This window comes from Globicephala melas, chromosome 13, assembly GCF_963455315.2.
Source record: "Globicephala melas chromosome 13, mGloMel1.2, whole genome shotgun sequence".
Lineage (NCBI taxonomy): Eukaryota > Metazoa > Chordata > Mammalia > Artiodactyla > Delphinidae > Globicephala > Globicephala melas.
In genome coordinates, this window is record NC_083326.1 from 47,026,937 (window position 1) to 47,046,961 (window position 20,025).

At 44.0% G+C, this 20,025-nt stretch overlaps 1 protein-coding gene across 3 annotated transcripts in view; it reads left to right on the top strand.

Annotated features, from left to right (window-relative positions):
- The window catches only part of KCTD1 (potassium channel tetramerization domain containing 1), a 182,327-nt gene extending 172,339 nt beyond the window's left edge, over positions 1-9,988 (top strand). For 2 of the 3 annotated variants that reach the window (XM_060310468.1, XM_030876455.3), the window contains exons 4-5: positions 4,586-4,891; positions 9,024-9,965. In XM_060310468.1, coding sequence (XP_060166451.1) covers positions 4,586-4,891; positions 9,024-9,182 — 465 coding nt within the window. In that variant the 3' untranslated portion in view covers positions 9,183-9,965. Of the gene's footprint in view, positions 1-4,585; positions 4,892-9,023 lie in introns of all 3 variants that reach the window. The other variant, XM_030876453.2, reaches the window with a different exon arrangement.
- The last annotated feature ends 10,037 nt before the right edge of the window (positions 9,989-20,025 follow it).

Below are 20,025 nucleotides of genomic sequence, written 5' to 3' on the forward strand. Positions count from 1 at the left end.
GTCTTCAGATAGGAACTGAGTCTTCAGGGAAAAAGACTTCAAAAGATTGAGATACCAGAAGAGATGAGCATAAGGCCAGAAAACCTAAAAGGAAACAGGATAAACCCTAAACAACGTGAAATGTAGACAGTAAAATTATATGATCCTGACTGAGGAAGGAAAGGAGGATGAGGCTTCTGGAGAGCGTGGCCGTGGAGACTGAGTCTGTTCTGTAGGGAGTTCTCGGATGAGACGGGAGGCGAGCGTTAGGAAGCAGAGAAGGACGGATGTAAAGGAGCCTACCATGAAAAGAACAGCCAGCGTGAGCTTAGCTGTGCAGAAAATGGTGACAGGGTGACCCTTCTGGTGCTCGGGCTGGTGGAGGACGATGCTGGGAGGCGAGTCAGAGTGGGGAGCCAATGGCCACGCCAAGCGCACGCGCTCAGCTGTTCTCCAGCCCTCCCTCCCTAGCGCAGACGGCGGCCCCGTCCTGCAGACCAGATGGTGCGGTGGTAAAGGAAGAAGTGGAGCCAGGATAGTCAAGAGACAGTAAAAGAACACCTGGCAGCTTGAGGTAGTTCAAGGCTAGGCCTGTGAGATGACGTCCCAGGTGCAGGATGACCTTCGGGAGAGCCCTTTTAATCCTTCACTTTACCGACCCCTAACTAGCAGGGTCCTTGAGCCGCCCTGAGCAGGGCCAAAGGGCTGATAAGGCCAGTGTTCCCCTCTTCTTCCAAGAGCGGCTAATGATAGCTGTGAACAACATTATGTAGGGAGGGGCTCAGTCCATGGCGGACTTCAGAGTGGATTATTACACACTTGCTTTGTGAACTCAGAGGAAAGAAGGAGAAGGTCAGAGTCAGCGTAGGGGGGACTTGTAACCCAGGCCCTGTTAGTCTCATTACTTCGGGGTTATGGTAGACAAACTGGTAGATCAGGGTGTTTGCACGGACACAGGCTCATACAGTAGCGGGGCTGGAAGCAACTTGAATGCGATTGGTTCCACTCGCTTGACAGGTAAGTACACTGGAGCCCTAAACAGTTAAGGGGACTGGCTGGCAGTATGGTGACTTGGAGCCCCTCCCAGACCTCCAGCCTTTCCCCTGGAGTCCCACCCAAACACACAGTATTTCAACAAGAATCTAACAAATGCCACAGTTATGGGCTGGATTACAGATTGTATAACCAGGTGGCAGCCACAATCCAGAGACTTAATTTATTAGCTGACTGTCAGCCTGAACAAAGCCCTGTATGTAGCCCTGTCCTCTCAGTACTTTTAGAAATGATTCACACATAGAAACAGGACACCCAGTTCAAAATGACACAAAAACGAGAGGGAGACCGAGAACATGGGTGAAAGAATTTGAATTTTCTCAGTACCTTGGAACGAACTCAGAACCTACAGTATGTAATTTAAAGAGGGATAAATAATGGAGGACTTAAAAATTTTCACAAAAGCTGAATGAGGAAGACCTAGCTCCATAGCAGCTTTGTGGAAAAGGTGTAGGGATTTCACTGTAAGCTGAACAAGCAGAATGTGAATAGAGCAATGGGACTGTGGGGATGCCAGCTTTCGCTAATATGACCTCATGCCGTGTGGTGGGCAGAGTAATGCCCCCCAAAGACGTCCATGTCCTAACTCCTGAAAGCTATAACTGTGTCACCTCACACAGCAAAAGGGACTTTGCAGATGTGACTAGATGAAGGATCTTGAGATGGGGGGATTATCCTGGATAATCCAGGTGGACCCAACATACTCAAAGGATCCTTACAAGTGAAAGAAGGAGGGGAAAGGGTCAGAGTAAGAGGAGGAGATGTGACAACGGTAGCAGAGCGGGGAGTGATGCAGGACCGGACGCCAAGTGGTGCAAGCAGCCTCTGGAAGCTGGAAAAGGCAAGGAAATGGATTCTCCCCTAGAGCTTCCAGAACAAACAGCCTTAGTGATTCATCTTGGACTTCTGATTCCCAGAACTATAGGAGAATAAGTTCATATTGTTTTAAGCTACTAAACCTGTGCTAATTATTACAGCAGCAACAGAGAACTAATACAGACTGCATTCATAGCGGTTACAGTGTCCAGCCAAGCAAAGGTGGTGCAGTGCACTCATGAGATCACATCTGAAATGTTAGGTTCCATTCTGGTTTGGGTTTGAGGCAGCATGTTGACAAATTCAAGTACAGTTGACCCATGAACAATGCAAGGATTGGGGGGGCAACCCTCCTCGCAGTTGAAAATCTGCATATGATTTAATCGGCCCTCTGTGTCTGCAGTTACACATCTGCGGATTCAACCAACTGCAGATCATGTCGCACTGTGGTACCTATTTAGTGAAAGAAGTCCACATGTAAGTGGACCCGTGTAGTTCAAACCCGTGTTGTTCAAGGGTCAGCTGTACATACTAGATGTTGAAGAACTTCGAAGTCATAACAAATGAAAGGGAGCTGAAACGATTGGGTATTTTCAGCCTGAATAATATTTAGACATAACAGTTGTCTTCAAATGTTTGAAGGGTTAACACGTCAAAGATTAAGATCACTGAAACCCCAGAGTGCAGAATTAAGAACAAATAAGTTGAAGTTACAGGAAATTCAGGTCATTCTAACAAAGACATTTACAACAATCACAGCTTCAAACAAAGTAAATACTGTGCCGTGTTAAATAGTAAGCTTCCCACCTCTGGAAGCATTCATGCAGTCAGAGGCTGAATGATCACTACTCAGTGACATTAGAAAGGATTCCTCCATGACTCCAAGGGTCAAGGTTGGTCAAGAAGACTGCTGTGAGCAGTTTTAAGATCTGAAGACTTGATGGCATGTTTTTCACTGGAGTCCAGATTCTTTTTCATGCTAAAATTTGTAATTAAATCTCACAGGAGAATAAAAAGCAGTAGTATTGTGTAACTCTCAATACTGTTTAAATCTCCTTGAGAGCTGTCATCTTGATGAGTAAGATATTAAGGTCAGTATGTCACAGTTGGTGGACTTCAAAGATGACCAGGGCACGGTAGTGGGGTCCCCAGGTTGACCAGGAGGAACCTGCAGTTCCATCCCTCCTACCCTCAGGCTGGGCTGGTCTGGGGGCTCGGTTCTGCCCTCAGAGCGACCACACTGCAGCTTGGTTCTCAACACCTCAAACCGAGCAGTATCTCCTGTGAGACAGGAGGCAAAGCAGGTGAAATGAGATGATGGGAGCAGTGGGCTGCTCTCCTGCAGGGAGCCAGGCTCCTGTAGTGATGGGGTTGCTAGGAGACGACAGAGTAAAGCAGCAGCCCCTTCTGCTGACCAGCGTCCAGGTCATGTCTTACACCTGGCCCGAGTTTCTCAGCATGGAAGGTAGACGATCCAGCTAGGGACCCACTCATACTTTCTTGCCCCTCCAACTCTGTTTTCTGTGGAAGCCTTGAATAATGTTCCAGCTGTTGATTTGCAAGAAAAAGCAAAGTGCCAAATAAAGCAGCTCTCCTGAAGTCGTGCCCTCCTATGCTCCATCCCGAGGCCTCTGGCGGCCCTCGAGCCCTGGGCTCAGGCATTGGCTCTCCTGCAGGCACGGGGCACCGCCTGCCAGCTCCAGCCCGTGGAAGGAAGGCGAAATGCGTGTCGGTTGATTAAAATGTTCTCAACCAGCGTGTCTGGACAAGTGTCCACGTACCTCACAGCCGGAGATGATTGTGGCCATAGCTACATTTAGACATAATATTGACCTGCTTGATAACATTCTTCCTAAGCTGCTGCCTCCCCGTCATCCTCTTTTGTCCTCCCATTCAGTGGCTTGTGTGTGTTTTAATAGATTTCTTTTAAGACAAGAGAAAAAGAAACCACGCCCGAAGACTGGGTGACTGCGTTTTCAGAAGTGGACTAGTTTCTTTTCCTGCACATCTGTCTTTCAGGAGCCCAGGCCTGAGGCTCTCTCACTTTGTTTGCCTCTCTCACTTTGTGATGGGGGCACTGAGGGCTGGTGGAGGGCAGTGCATCCTCCATCAGCCTCCCCCAAACCATCACCCATCCCGCAAGTTTAGGTAAAAACAGCATGCGTGCCCTCCAGGTGCCCATCCACCCGCTTTCCAGCCCCACCTCCACCATGGCCCTGCCCCTCCCCCTCCTGTGAGACGTTCTGGAGCTGCCACTGAAGTTGACAAGGAGCACAGGCTCCTGGTGAATGGTGCACAGCTATGCCTCCCCCGCCTCGACCCATGTAGGCGTTCCATCCAGCGGCCATAAAGCGGATTCTCACGGACACAAACTGTAAACACCCAAAGGCATTTTTCTACAAAAAGAGAAAAGTCTTGGTGAATCCTTTCACATCCTAGTTTTCTCATCTGCAAAATGGGAATAAAACATGGTTCCCAAGTCACTGGGCAATTATGGGGATTTCATGAAAGCACTTAGAAGGGTCCCACCTGCCCCTTAATACCCTTAGCTTCTATTATAATCACTGAATGAATGAATGCAAATTGAGTCTGTACAAAAGTGTTATATAAGTGAAAAATTTACACCCAGATTTGATTATTGAAGTAACGGGTGAAAAATTCACCTCTCATATGTGGACATTTTTGGCACCTTAAGTTTGCATTTTACACTGTGAAATACCTTTTTTTTTTTTTTCAGGACTACACTTTGTTATATGAAGAGGCAAAATATTTTCAGCTTCAGCCCATGTTGTTGGAGATGGAAAGATGGAAACAGGACAGAGAAACCGGTCGCTTTTCTAGGCCCTGTGAGTGCCTCGTGGTACGTGTTGCCCCAGACCTCGGAGAAAGGATCACGCTCAGCGGTGACAAATCCTTGATAGAAGAAGTGTTTCCAGAGATCGGCGACGTGATGTGTAACTCTGTCAATGCAGGCTGGAATCACGACTCAACACACGTCATCAGATTTCCACTGAATGGCTACTGTCACCTCAACTCAGTCCAGGTATAGTGTCGTCACACACTGTGTGGCATCGAATGTTGCTCTTAATGCTGTTATCTTGCCTTCATGTGGTACCCCCTCACATGGTTGGGGGACATAAACTGTTCACCCCTCTACAGCAGTCATTCAGTCATTCCACAAACATTTATTGAACATCTACTGTGTGCCAGGTGCTGGTATGAACACCGGAGATACAGAAGGGAAGAAAACAGACAAGAGCCCTCTTTTCATGGAAAAGAGGGAATTATATTATGGGAATGGGGGTGGGAGGGTGCAAACAATAACCAACCTAAATGATGGGCAGGTAGTGAGAAGAGGATGCCTAGGGCAGGGTATCCTGGCAGGGGGAGCAGCGAGTTCTGAAGCCCCCAGGGTAGGAGCACGTGCTTGACATACTGAGGAGTATCAGGAAAGCCAGCGTGGCTTTAAGCGAGTAAAGGTGGGGTGGGTAGTGCAGAGTCCCCCCAGGGACAGATGGTGGAGTGCCCCACAGAGGGTGGGAAGAGCTCTGGGATTCTTTGTTTTCGTTTCTTTGGGGTTTGGTTTCCTTGCTTGTATGAGTCAAATGGAAAGCCATTTGAGCAAGAGACTGACACGTTGTAACTCGTATTTGAAAGTGAATATTCCAGCAACAGGTGGAAACCAGGGGGAGCAAGGGGACCAGTTAGAAAGCTGGTCTAAGCAATAATTGAGAAGTTTCCGACTCTGAATATCTTTTTTTTTTTTTTTTTTGGCTACACTACGTGGCATGCGGGATTTTAGTTCCCCGACCAGGGATTGAACCCGTGCCCCCTGCAGTGGCAGCACGGAGTCTTAGCCACTGGACTGGCAGGGAAGTTCCAAAGTAATTTTGTTTGTTTGTTTTTTGTTTTGGAGGCACCGCACAGCTTGGGGGACCTTAGTTCCCTGTCCAGGGATTGAACCCCGGGCCCTTGGCAGTGAGAGCGCAGAGTCCTAACCACTGGACTGCCCTGAATAGCTTGAATGTAGAGCTGACAAGGTTTTCTGACAATGGCTCTGGGTTGTGGGACAGAAGCAAAGATGACTAAGATTTTTGATGGAGGAACTGGGTGAATGGAATTAGTATTTTCTGAGATAGAGAAGTTTATGGGAGAAGAAGACTTAAGGGCAGAATTCAGAAGTTTGGTTGACAAGGTGTGAGGGGCCACGTGCCTTAGATGATGGTGATTGTGGTCACCGTCGTAACTGACGCGTGCCAGCCCTGGGCCAAGCGTTGTCCGTGCTTGTCTTCTTACACCAACCCTAACAGGTAAGCACTGTAAATTCCCTGTCTTGCTGATGAGAAAAAGGAAGCACACCTGGGTCTTGACTCCAGGTCTGTGTGATTCAAAACGATTTGAAGTCAATGGAGTCAGGGTTTGGGGGCTTTTCTCTGTCTTTTTAGTTGGAACGGGTCCATGGCTTTATTCAGTATTGAGCCAACAAAACCTCTCCCCAAACTCCAAGACTAGAAGCACCCACTCTACCATTCTGCCTCTTGAGGATGGTTTCACAGCTATTTATCATTTTAAAGTTTTGTGATCAGGTGTCTGAGAGCAGAGTAGCAGGAAACTGGCAGACACTGAGCCCTGGGCATGCCAGAGGAAGGCACACACCCCAGCAGGCAGCGGGTGGCACCTGGGCTGTGCAGGCCCGGAGTCGCACCCTGGACCGCCCTGTGCAGTTCCTGAGCGGGGCCTCAGCGATTTAGAAAAGCCTCTAGAGCCCTGAAAGCCTTTGCCCTCCTCCCCCAGCTCTCTCTAGACAGCATTTCATTGCTTCTCTAGGGCCCCATCCCTAGGGCCACTGAATAACTATCAGAAATTCACAAGCCTGACACGTTTCCCAGTCATTCGAGTCTGATCAGATGTGGATTTCCATCTGGATTAACTTCGTCATGTGACATGGCCATGCGAGCTCCTGCCCCATCTAGAGGGCAGGCACCATCCTCTAGGCGTTCAGAGGCTTTGGGATAAGGCACAGGAGCCCTGAGAGCTACCCAAGTGATTTTAATATTCCCAAATGATCACTAACTTTAAGGAACTTTGCTATTAACGAGTTGTGGCTTAAAAAGGAACGGTCAAGAAGCATAAGCTATCTGCATTACACTGGAATAAGCTTTACCATCTTCAAGGTAACATTGGATCATATTGAATAATTATCATATGCATATTAGACCCTCTGGGGAGGAAGCTTAGGGACTTCCTTATATTAGCAATTTAGCGACCTAACAACACTGAAAGACAAACGGTATGAGTTAAGTTCTTTATTCTTCAGCTTCCTCTACCTTTGTAATTTCTCTCCTGATCAAGGTAAAAAAAATCCTTTCCAAGGCAGTGGTTTGGCCAAGCAGGCTGGGGTGCTTCTTGCTGACAAGCTACATTCCTGGGGAAATCTCCTGAGAGCGAGCTGTTCACCTTTTTGTTTTTGTTTTTGTTTCTTGAGGTATGCGGGCCTCTCACTGTTGCGGCCTCTCACTGTCGTGGCCTCTCCAGTTGTGGAGCACAGGCTCCGGTACGCGCAGGCTCAGCGGCCATGGCTCACGGGCCCAGCCGCTCCGCGGCATGTGGGATCTTCCCGGACCGGGGCACGAACCCGCGTCCCCTGCATCGGCAGGCGGACTCTCAACCGCTGCGCCACCAGGGAAGCCCTGTTCACCTTTTTACTCACCTGCCACCAAAGCACATCTTAATGTGCTTGATTCTGAACTTAGAGATTGTTTTCTTCATAGCGTCCTTCTGCTGCCTGGTGTGCATATGCATTGTGAATTTATGTATAGAAGTAGACACTGCAGGGAAGAGTGTTCATTTTGTTCCCATAAGGACTTTTTTTTTTAAAAATTTGCCACCATTTGAGGTTTTAATTTTTAGAATGCATACTCTTGCTTTCCCATCTCATCTAGTTAGCTTTTTTGCAAAATAGGTTATATTACATGCAAAAGTAGCCAACCAAAAAATAATAATTCAAAAAAAGACATAGTAAGGATTCACTGTAATTACCTTTTGAGAGTTATTTGGTAACATTTCACTTTGTTCCAAAAATTTTAAAAATTTGAGCCAGGCATTTTTTCTAAAGTTATGATTGAGTCATCTTGCCTTTAGGGTGGTGTAGATATAATTTAATTACATCCAGAATCCTGGCAGGGAACATTTGCAAGTCTAATATTTGTTGGATTCCTAAATAAACAGAATGCTCTAGATCAGTTTCCTGTATTTCTGCGTATCTAAGAGTTGCAGGAAATGTTTCCTGCATTCAAGAGTGTCAGACAAGTAGTGACAAACCCAGGGATCTTTCTGGCATTAGGTATTTGATTTCAAAATCAGAGATTATATGGGTTATGTTTGGATGAGAAGTTTAGAACATCTTTATTTTTGGATATGTTTTCTAATACAGATCATATACAACCATTGCATTTATTCTTGCCTCCCTGGATACACTCAAGGCAATAGAACTATTTCAAAAGCCACAAACTTGAAAAGCTGTAGATAAACCTCGACTGTCTTTAATAGTCCATTTCTTCTGCTGTTGAAATTGCATCAGTCTTTCAAGCTGAAATATATTAACTCAGTTTCAGGAAATTTGAACAATGGCCCAGTCAAGAGTGAATGAGTTGAGGCTGATTCACCGATGGAGTAAATTCAGATAATATCACTGTCTCTCCATAGTCTTTATCATCTCATCGAATATATGTTAGTGGTCAATGAGCTTTGAAATGTGAACCCTCTCTTTCGGCAGAGAAGGTGGAGTTGCACATTGCAAAAAACATGGGATTTGAGGCCAAAGAGACCTAAGTTGGAAACCCAATTCCATCACTTACTAGGAGTGAGCCTCAGTTTTCTCATCTGTCAAATGGACTAACTCCACCCATTATGCAAGGTGGTTGTAATGAGTAAATGAACTTGGCATGTGTAAAGCTAGCGTGTGAAGGAACATTTTAGGTATTAAAAACGTTTGCTCGCTCCCTCCTGCCCTGTAATCCAGAGTTTTGTTTGAAAGCAGAGAAACAGATTTAAGGGCTGGATAAGATGAACCAGAGCTGCACATGATCTCAAACTTGGGGACAGTCTTTGAGCTGTTTATGTGGCCAAAGGACCTAGCTCACCCCTAACTGCCTGCTTGTATCGGTCCCTCACAGGTCCTTGAGAGGTTGCAGCAAAGAGGATTTGAAATCGTGGGCTCCTGTGGGGGAGGAGTGGACTCATCTCAGTTCAGCGAATACGTCCTGCGGCGGGAACTGAGGCGGACGCCCCGTGGACCCTCTGTCATCCGGATAAAGCAAGAGCCTCTGGACTAAGTGGACATATTTCTTATGCAAAAAGGAGAAAACATACACAACAAATAATGCAAACAAGAAAGGGACATTTATGTGCAGTTGGGACAGCAAACCAAGTCCTGGACCTAAAATTGAATAAAAGACACATTTATATCCAATAGAGACCACACCTGTATTCATATGGGAACAATTGGAATAGTGATATCCTCAAGGTGTAAAAAATATATAAATATATATATATATGTCAAAAGGTAGGAAATGCAAAAAAAGAAAAAAAGGTGGTAGCTACAGTTGGTGCTGTGATGGCCGTGAAGTGTCCTGGGCCTCCCAAGGCCTCTGACCAATAAACAAGCCACGAGTGAGGACGCATCTCCTTACAGTTTCCATTGCCAACAGCCATCCATTCTTTCTTTTTCCTTTGTCCTTCTTTTTCCTTTTTAAAAAAAACAAGAACACTTAGAATCGCCATTTCTTTGCATATGGAAGTTTCATGTCTCTCTTTAGACGGGGGACTGGGCAGGACTTCAAAAACAACTCTCACGAGCACACTGCATTCGAAAGACGTTAGACATGAAATTTTAAATGTAGTTTGTACAGAAGTCACACTTTTTTGTCCGCCTCACAGATGTGAACATGACTTTGTTTTTAAACCGATCAGTTTTGCAAAGGGGCCAGAATTATTACTTGTTAGAGTTGCTCCAGTTTGAGTCTGCTGCTTTCCTACAATTTTTCAAATTTTATAATGTATTAAATACAATAAACTCTGTTTAAAAAATAAGGTCTGTGTGAAACACACGTGTTGGGGCGAGGCGGTATTAAAACGAAATTTTTCTATTTTAAAATTTTCTGTGTCAAACATTAAAAAGAGGCCTAAAAGCTGAGGCCATTGTTGAGACCCAAACCCACTAAAGGATAAGGATGTCGACCCTCCTTCTGAACAGTTCTGTTACTGCTCAGTGTTAGGTCGGGTGCTTTGTTATTCTGCATTGGTTAGCAAGATAAACCTTCCTTCCTGTGAGTTTACAAATTTCAGTTCTCTCTTGCTGCAGAGCGAACCACACCCAAACTTAGCAGCTTACAACATTTTCTTCTCTCTCTTGATTCTGTGATCCTCTTGTGTGGATTGGCCTGCGTGTGATGTCATCTGGGGCGTGGCCGGGGCACCAGTCCCCACTGGCCATGGGCCTCTTCATGTGGTTTGGGCATCTCCCAGCGTGGGAGCTAGGTTCCAAGAGGAAGGAAGGAAGACACGGTCCCCCGGAAGGCCAGGCCTGGAGCTACTCAATGCACTTCTGCAGGAATCTGTTAGTTCAGCAGATACAGAGCCAGCCCAGATTCAAGGAGGGGCAGGGGATAAAAACACACCTCCTGTAGGGGAGAGTGCCAAAGAAGTTGTAGCCAAATTGAATCTACCATAACACCTGTCCAAAAAAATCCAAAAAGTAAGGCATTAATGGTTTTGGAAGAAGTAGGGGAAAATCTCAGGGCCAGAATGATGACTTTCTTATTAGCCAAAGAGGCGAGAAACCAGAGATGTCAGTACCACTTTGGAATCAGGCCCTCAGCTTTTCCAGGGTATTAGTGACTCTGAAGACTCCTCTGTCAGTGCTGCCACCACCTTTCTTCCTTACTTCCTCTTCCTCATTCCAGACACTCAAAATAAACCTGGCATGATGACAAGATTGACAGGTAAACTATAATGTGTTTCTGAGGCAGAGATGTTCCTGTGGTGATGCACTATTTCCATCCTGAACTTTCTTTTTTTAAATTAAAAAGTCTATGCCTGAGGACACGAGTAATAAAAATATTTGGGGCTTCTGAAACTACAGGTAAGGTGTTAATGGCTCCAATCACCCCCCTGAAACACAGAGGCAGCCCAAACACTGAATTACTCTAATGACTGCCAGCCAGGCTTTCACGTGGTTGTGTAATTTCCCCTTATTGGCGACTAATACACACCACTGTATCAGATGGAGACAGCCAGGGCTGCTCCCACCGGCTGCCTGGTCATCCGCGTCTGCTGAAAGGAAAACAAAATTGCTCTATGATTTTACTGGTAATCCATTCTCAGTGGGTAAAATTTCCTGAAAGCAATAAAGCAAGGGCCCCACTTTGGGACTTTCTGTTGGTTATTGTCATCAGTGAACATTTACCCAGCACTCTCTCTGGGCAGTTAGTATTGTCCCAATCAAACACTCCACAGAATTATGTGTACTTTGTTCTCTTCTGAGCTCTTATGCCCATTTATACAACTACAACCCAGTTGTGCATTCTTTCTACAGAAACTCCAATCCATTTCAACAGAGCAAACACGTCAGATGTTATGTTCTTTTTTTTTTTTTTTTTTTCTTTTTGCTGTACACGGGCCTCTCACTGTTGTGGCCTCTCCCGTTGAGGAGCACAGGCTCTGGACGCGCAGGCTCAGCGGCCATGGCTCACGGGCCCAGCCACTCCGTGGCATGTGGGATCCTCCCGGACCGGGGCACGAACCCGTGTCCCCTGCATCGGCAGGCGGACTCTCAACCACTGCGCCACCAGGGAAGCCCTATGTTCATGTTTTTAGGTCTTACAACGAATAGATTCCCAGACACCAAAGTACTTCAGGAAAGAGCTGGTCAATCAAAATATAATTGAGTTACAATCTTATTTTTTTCCCCTACGTTTATCCAGTATATAGGGTTATCCATACTTTACCAGTTGTCCAAATAAGGATATTTATAGCTGTGCTTATTTTCCCCACAGAGGATGGATGGGATCAAGGCTCAGCGCTGCATTGATTATTAATGTCTTTAGACCCTAATTTAGAAAGATTTTCCCTTTTTATTTTTTCTTTTTCTTTCTTTCCTTCTTTTCCTGTGTTCCATGACATTGGTCTATTTGAAAAGTAAGAGTCAGTTGTTCTGGAGTTTGTTGCACAATCTAGATTTATCTGCTTGGTAGAGTCAAGTTAACTTTTTTTGCAAGAATACTGCATAGGGATGTTATTTCCTCATTGTATCACATCACAAGGGTCTGTTTGGCCCGTAATAGTGATGATAATTTTATTTGTATTTTTTGTTTTTATTTTTTGTTATTGTAGATCTTATTGCATGTTAGTTGTGGTTTTTCTTTGGTGGCGGTAATTCTGACCACTCAATTGAGGTGACAGTCACCAAATTTCTCCAATGTAAAAGCAGTTCGTCCCTTTGTAATTAATAACCAATCTATGGGATGAAATTTGAGATTGTAAATACCCTGTACCTCAACACACTTTCACCTGATGGTTTTAACATTCATTGGTAATCTTTTCCTGAATCAGTCATTACCTTGGTGGTTATAAAAGTGTACTCTTAAAAAAGCTACTGTTGCCTGAACCTTTGGTATTTGAAATAACCATTTTTTTTTGAGCGAAATACATTTCTTTAGTCTAAGTCACACAAACTATAATCTTTGACCTGCTCTTTACTAAGAAGTATTTTTAGAAAAAGTAGAATGAAGCAAAGCCAGTTCTTAACTGGTTTCTAAATATTAGGTGAGTTTTCACATAGTAATAATAATCGCCATGCACTTGATGTTTGCTCTGCCCAAGGCACTGTGCTAAGTACTTCACCTGCACATAACTCACTGAATCCTTATGACCACACTAGAGGTTGTACTATCCCCGTTTCTCAGTTAAAGAAACTATTAAGCCATCAAGTAAATGATATGATAAAGGCTAATGTTCAGTTAAGCTTTCTAAGGAGGGCCCAAAACAGAATATTTGAGAAAAAGTAAGTTTTCATGTTGTAGTAGGATGATGAGGAAAGTAGATGATTAGTTAACAGCATTTTCTCCTTAGAATGAAGATGTATTCCTATATTTAAATATTTTGATCATCCCTCACAGTATATTGGGCTCTTGGTTTTGGTGATACTCTGAGGATTGTGACGTGGTTTCTGCCATGGGGTACTGGGGGAGGGGGGTGTTCCCACACATCAAGCAGCAGAATTAGGGCCTGTACCCAGCTAACCACAGTACAAAGCACTATGGGTGGGCGTCACCTTTACAAACCAACGATTGTAGAAACGCCAGATGATAAGGTTCACATCTGGTTGGGGAAATTAGAAAAGCATCACAGGGGAGGTGGCACCTGAAAGAGGGGTAGGCTCTCCCAAGGAAGGGGTGCAGAGGGAGGGTGGAGGCTCCAAGCTGGGAAAGCAGGAAGCAGGCTCAGAGAATGCTGTGGATGCAGCTGGCTTAACTGGGATGTGAAACATGGCGGCAAACGACAGCGGACTGGGGGCTATCTTGAGTGCCAGGCTTGGGGGTGGACCTGATTCAGCAGCTTCTGGAGGATCACAGGAGGTAGGTACTGTGGATATTCACCTACGGGGTCTGCGGACTGGAGTGGCTGGAACAGTGTCGGTGTGAGGGGCAGTTAAGTGGCTGTTTCTCCAGTTTATCCATTTATGACTACTAACCAGGTTAAGAGCTGAGAATTCAAAGATGTATGAGAAAATAAGACATCACCTTGGGTGTCAGGGTGACAAACTCAGATGCCTACAAGGGTCAGGTGAGTCACAGAAATTAGGAAGCAGACAAGCAGGAACACGTGCGCCCCATTCAGAGGGGCAGCCCCTCCTCCACTCCAGCAGGTACTCCAGCAGGAGAACAAGGAGCCTGTATCCTTCAACTTCTCACTTTTCTAGAAAACCTGGAAACCTAGATTTTTGTGTGAAATCTCTAGCTGTGAATGTTAGAATAAACTCATTTTTTTCCCAAGTGTACAGACCAAGCAAGACATCTGCAGAGTCTGTAGCTCTGAAAGTTATGAAAATAATAAAAACAGTTTTAGACATTCTAGAAAAATTCCATTTGGGTAGACTCATGAGCGATGGCACCAGAACTAAATTGTGTGAGAACATGACTTTTATGAAATACGGAAATTTAAGGCAAGCTTTCAGTCATATATCATTTGATCATAAAGATTTAAATCCTGGTGTATAAATAACAATAGCGATTATAAGCTACCTTCATTCCATGCTTTCTACATGCCAGGCACTGTGCTCAGGGTTTTACAGATGTTCTTCAGTCCTCATACAAACTCAAGGAAGTCGGCATTATTATCCCAAATTTACAGAGGAGAACACTGATATGTTAAAAAAAAAATGTGCCAAACTCCACAAGACACTTGGAACAACACGTTCACACACACACACACACACACACACACACACACACACACGTTTGATGAATACCTTGGACTCAACTCTTTCTGGTTTTCTAATTCATGCAAAAATGATTTTTCTCTGTCATTGGCAACTTCAGTAAGTTCGTCATAAAGGCACTAGACAAAAGTGTCGCTGGCTTACTGGCTCTAGGGTAGGAGTTACTAAGCCCTGAGGAGAAGTGTTTTCTCTGACTTTGTAACCATCAAGCAACTCTTCTCAATAAAAGTTTACATTGGTTATGTCCCAGCTCCCCCAACTTGCCCGCTCTTAAGACACACAAAAGGCACTTGTTAAAGTTACAGTTTCCAGTCCCTCTCCCCAGCCCCCCCACCATCTCCCCACCAATGCTTGAATCTCAGTCTCCAAGTGAAGAGCCCGGGAAGCTGTGTTTTAACAACGCCCATCACAGGTGACATTTCGATCAGGCAAGGTTGGAAATTACTGGGTGATATCACTGTGTCCCTCAACCTAGACTAAGAATAGTAGATGAGAACCTTCTGCGGGTGCTTTTGTGACTTGCCTTTTTATGACTTCGTTGATGTTGGTTAAACAATAGTTGGCCCCTTCCATTGATCTGAAGGCCAGATTGAATACTTCCAATGGAGTTAGTGAGGGTGGAGAAGTACTTAACTGAAATTTAACCTGAGGGCCCTCACCCTTTCCTAATTAGGGAGAGAACTACCTGATCCTGCCGAAATAGTCTATCAGCTACAGAATCCCTTCACCTCCTCTTAACAAGCTACCAGAGGTTTCAATGAACAGAAACCTTACAGGAGAGAATTACCCCAGCATCTGCCACGTGTAAAAATAGCTGACTACAGGTGTGCAGGAATCCGACGTTTCCCGTATATTTTAATTTGTGTGAGTTTCTTTGAAATTTAAATGATGATTTTTCAACCTTCAGAGTTTGAAGAGGTATGTGAATCTATAACCCTAACCAGTTTAACACAAAAGTCCTTTGCATATGCTTTAAAAATGCTAGATTCAGAGAGCTCAGTCTGACTGTACTTCCCATGACTCCAAGTTCATTCTCTCTCTCCCCACCCCCTCAGCTTCCTCTTTCTCCCTCAGTCTCAGGGTGAAACCCAGTGTTTCATCACTCCTCACAATCTATCAGATCGTGCTTGTCAGAATTCAGAACAGACAGTACAGGTATGAAATTATACTGTTGACTAACATGACTACAAAAGCCAGAGCAACGCTTGCTATGCATTCCACTCAAGCTCTGGAACTTGACTCAGAAAGCCTGTTCTGGAAGCTGAAAACCAAATCTTTGTCACAGAAGCCTCACCTTAGTTGGAAAAGAAGCAAGATCAGTAGGGACACGGAGGAGGCCCAAAAGGGTCATTTAAAGATCGGCAGCTTGAGCCATCTATTTGATGCCACTGGTTTTTGTGGCCACACCAAGTGGCTTGCGGGATCTTGGTTCCCTGACCAGTGACTGAACCCCCTGCCCTTGGCAGTGAAAGCGCAGAGTCCTAACCACGGGACCGCCAGGGAATTCCCTCCACTGGTTTTCCTATTAGTCAGCAATAATGGGCAACTGGATTGGCAAGAGAAAATGATGGGAGATGGATTGCTGGTGGGCCTTAATGTTTCAGTTTTGCATCCGTTATTGCTCTGTATTTGAAATGGTATTGTGTTATTTAAAATACTGTTGCCCTATAGTCTTATTCTCATATATGTGGTCTCTTAATATATATAAATACCAGAAGATTCAGAGTTCTGTTAAGTAGGTTGCGTATTCATGAAAATAATTCAGTTATAGCTCTTACTTTAAGCAGAGTAGATGTATTTCTATAACAGAACATTGACCTATATAATCTTTTCCCTACTGGCGTCATAATTGCAAAATCAGAGTTATTTCTCATAGCTCCAGAGTCAGGGGAACTACATACACATCCCCACATCCTTCCTTCCTGTAGCTTTTTGCCTCTGTCCAGTCTGCATTAACCATCCTTCATCCCCCTGCCCACTCCTTAGATATTTTCTTCCAAGCAGAGATAGTCAAGTGATGGATCAAAATATGTCCGTACAATCACTAAAAGCTTTTGTGTTAATATTTAAAATATACAAAGGAAATGACTTACCTAAACCCAAAACACTGACAAAGCAGGTGGTATTTCATGGGGTCCATGGGAAAGCCCTATGGCAATGTGAAGCCAGGTCACTCATTTCTCAAATTCTCACCCCAAGGTGTGAACATCTTCTTCTGTGTGTCACTGCTCTTCTTGGGCTCCTGTCTCTCCCTGGGTGATCTCATCCATTGATGGCTTCCCCATCACCTATGCTTCAGGCCCAACTTATTCCAGAGCTTCAAGCAGGGTAGGCAGCTGCAAGGACACAGCGACAAGTAAGCTATGGTCCTGCCATTCGACTTTAGTTAGGCAAGTGAGTAAGATGTAATCAGATCACTCCAATATATTCTGTCATAGCAATGACAGATGTAGGGTCTGTACAATGTTTCCCTTTGACTATCCAGAACTGAACTTATTTTAGCCCCAGCCCTGTCCTTTCTCCTTTTAAATTTCTTATCTCAGTTCAAGATACTCTGTTCTATCCAAACCAGGCATCCATTTCCTGCCCTCTCCATTCTAGTTGATCACCAAGTTCTACAGAAAGTATCTCCTAAACATTTCTCAAATCAGTCTCTTCCTCTCCATCCCTACTACCACTTCTCAATGTCATATTATCAACTCCTCTTCCATGGACTATTTCCATAAGATCTTAATTGGTTTTTCTGCCAGGAATTGGGAGTGTCATCCCCCAAATGCTTCTTCCACTTTGCAGCCTCTCACTCCCCTGTTAAAAGCCTAGCAATGTTTCCTCATTGCTTTCAGAATCATCTTGTTTCCTTAGTATGGCATACAAGGCTCTCCTCGACCTAACTCTCAGCCTCATCTCCTGCATAAATACAGGAGCTTTTAGCTCCCCCATGTGTCTTATTGTTTTAAGTCTTCCTGCTTTGAAAGATATTTATCATCTTATTTGCTTAATCACCTTCCCCTCATTCTTGAAGAGTCCTTTTACCTATTGCCACATTCCCATGGGCCCTTCAGCTGGGCGACCCTTCTTTATGGTCCTAAAGCATCCTATTTGTACTTTTACTATGGCGCTGATCACATAATACTGAAATATTTATTTACATGTCTACATCGAATGGCCAAACTTAAGATCGTCAATGGGAGAAATCTGACTTATTTCTGTCACACCTAGTGGGTGCTAAAGAAATTATTTGTTGTGACAGATGAAATAAACAAATGAAGTCTATTATTCCTAGAAAAGGCAGAGTCTGTGTTTTCATGTTACGAACCCCATCACTTGGAGAGATTGTTTATCCGCATAAGCACTAGATTAAATGTAAATTATTTTTAAAGGAACAGGCATACAAGAGGGAATCCATTACTAGTAATATTAAATCCCTCAAGCACTGTAGGTTTTTAAATGTGTACTTTGGATTTTGCCCAATTAAAAGTTATGGTGGACTTCCACATTTGACCAGTATGGAATAACAGATTTACTCTACCACATGAAACAACTAAAAAACTGGACCAAATATATGAAACAGTGGTTTTCAAGACACTGGATATCAGGCAACAGAGAACAGTGATGTCTGAGAGGTGGATAACACACAGGGTGATCAGACTTCCCTAGTGGTGCAGTGGTTAAGAATCTGCTTGCCAGTGCAGAGGATGCAGGTTCAAGCCCTGGTCTGGGAAGGTCCCACATGCTGCAGAGCAACTAAGCCCGTGGGCCACGCTACTGAGCCTGCACTCTAGAGCCTGTGAGCCACAACTAGCCTGCGTGCCACAACTACTGAAGCCCGCGTGCCTAGACCCCGTGCTCCACAACAAGAGAAGCCACCACAATGAGAAGCCGGCTTACCACAATGAAGAGTAGCCCCTGCTTGCTGCAACTAGAGAAAGCCCACACGCAGACCCAATGCAGCCAAATGCAAATGCAACGAAGACCCAATGCAGCCAAAAATGTAAACAAATTTAAAAAAAAACAAACAAAAAACCCCAGGGTGATCCCTACATTTGCCCAGGCATGGTACGGGGAAAAGTAACTCAGGCAGAAGCCAGTGGTCTCCTTGAGTTGGAGAGACAGAGCTGGCAGTCCAGGGAAGCCAAGACATCTAGAGTTTATAGAACAGAGTAATGGGGAGGCGAGACCTGCACACAGAGAGAGAAGGCCAAAGAACTGAAGAGGGTCTTCCTGGAGTCTTCAGCTGAGTACTGATCAGTGCATGTGGCTGAGGAAACTGCCCAAGGTTAGACAAAGAACTATGTAGAAGGATTAGAAAAACTATTGCTCACACAGGGCCAGCGATAGTTCCTATTTCCACCAGACTGGAAAACCTCATAATTAACGGGGCATTGTCTAGAATACTCAGAATGCCTTAGTGGTAGGAAAAGAATAGCCATAAACTAAACATAGCTCTGATCTCACCTAACAAAGCTTAAAAGCAAATCCCAAAGGGATCAAACTATTTCCAAGTAACTCAACCTCATGCTAAAACGAAGTTCAAGAATATTTATAGGAATACAAATATATCCAGCAGCCAACAAGGTAAAATTCACAATATCTGGCATCTAATAAAAAATTACCAGGCATGCAAAAGAGCAGGAAAATTCAACCCATAGTAAGAAGAAATATCAATCTATATAAATCAACCTAGAAATGACAAAGATGATAGAATCAGTGGACAAAGACATTAAAACAGCTATTACACTATATTCCATATGTCCAAGGAGCTAAAGTGAAGAATGACATGTTAACTGGTGACACGGGAAATATAAAAAAGAACAGAGTCAAATTTCTAGAAATAAAAATTCCAGTGCCTGGAAAATACACCTGATAGAATTAATAGCAGATTATACATTAGAGAAGAAAAAATTAGTGAACTTGAAGATATAGTAATAGAAACTATGTAAAATGAAACACAGATTTCCAAAGCAAAATGAACAGATCATTGCTGAGCTGTGGGGCAACTTCAGTCAGCCTAATATACATGTAATTGGAGTCTCTCTCAAGGAGTTTGGGGAAAGAAACTGAAAAGTATTTGAAGAAACAATGGCTGAATATTTTCCAAATTTGAAGATGACTATCAACCCACAGATCCAAGGAGCTCAATGAACTCTGAGGAAAAGAAATATGAGGAAAAACACACCAAGGTACATCATAAACAAATTGCTTAAAAACAGTGATAAAGAAAAACATCTTAAAAGCAGCCATGAGGGGAGAATGAAGATACATTATAAACAGAAGAAGAAAGATAGGATGATAGCAAATTTCTTGTCAGAAACAATGCAAGCCAGAAGATATTGGAGTAACATCCTTAAAGTACTGAAAGACATAATCTGTCATCCTAGATTTCTATACCTAGTAAAACTATCTTTCAAAAACAATGGCAAACTAAAGACTTTTCCAGACATACAAAGGCTAAAAGAATTCATCACCAGCACACCTCTCTACAAAAAATGTTGAAGGAAGTCCTTCAGGCAGAAGGGAAATGATACCAGAGGGAAACCTGCATTTATACAAAAAATGAAGAGCACTGGCAATGACAACTACCTGGGTAAACACAAAAGGCTTTATTTTTTATTGTTTAAATATTTTAAAAAGATAATCGACCATGTAAAGGAAAAATAACAACACTGTATTGTAAATTT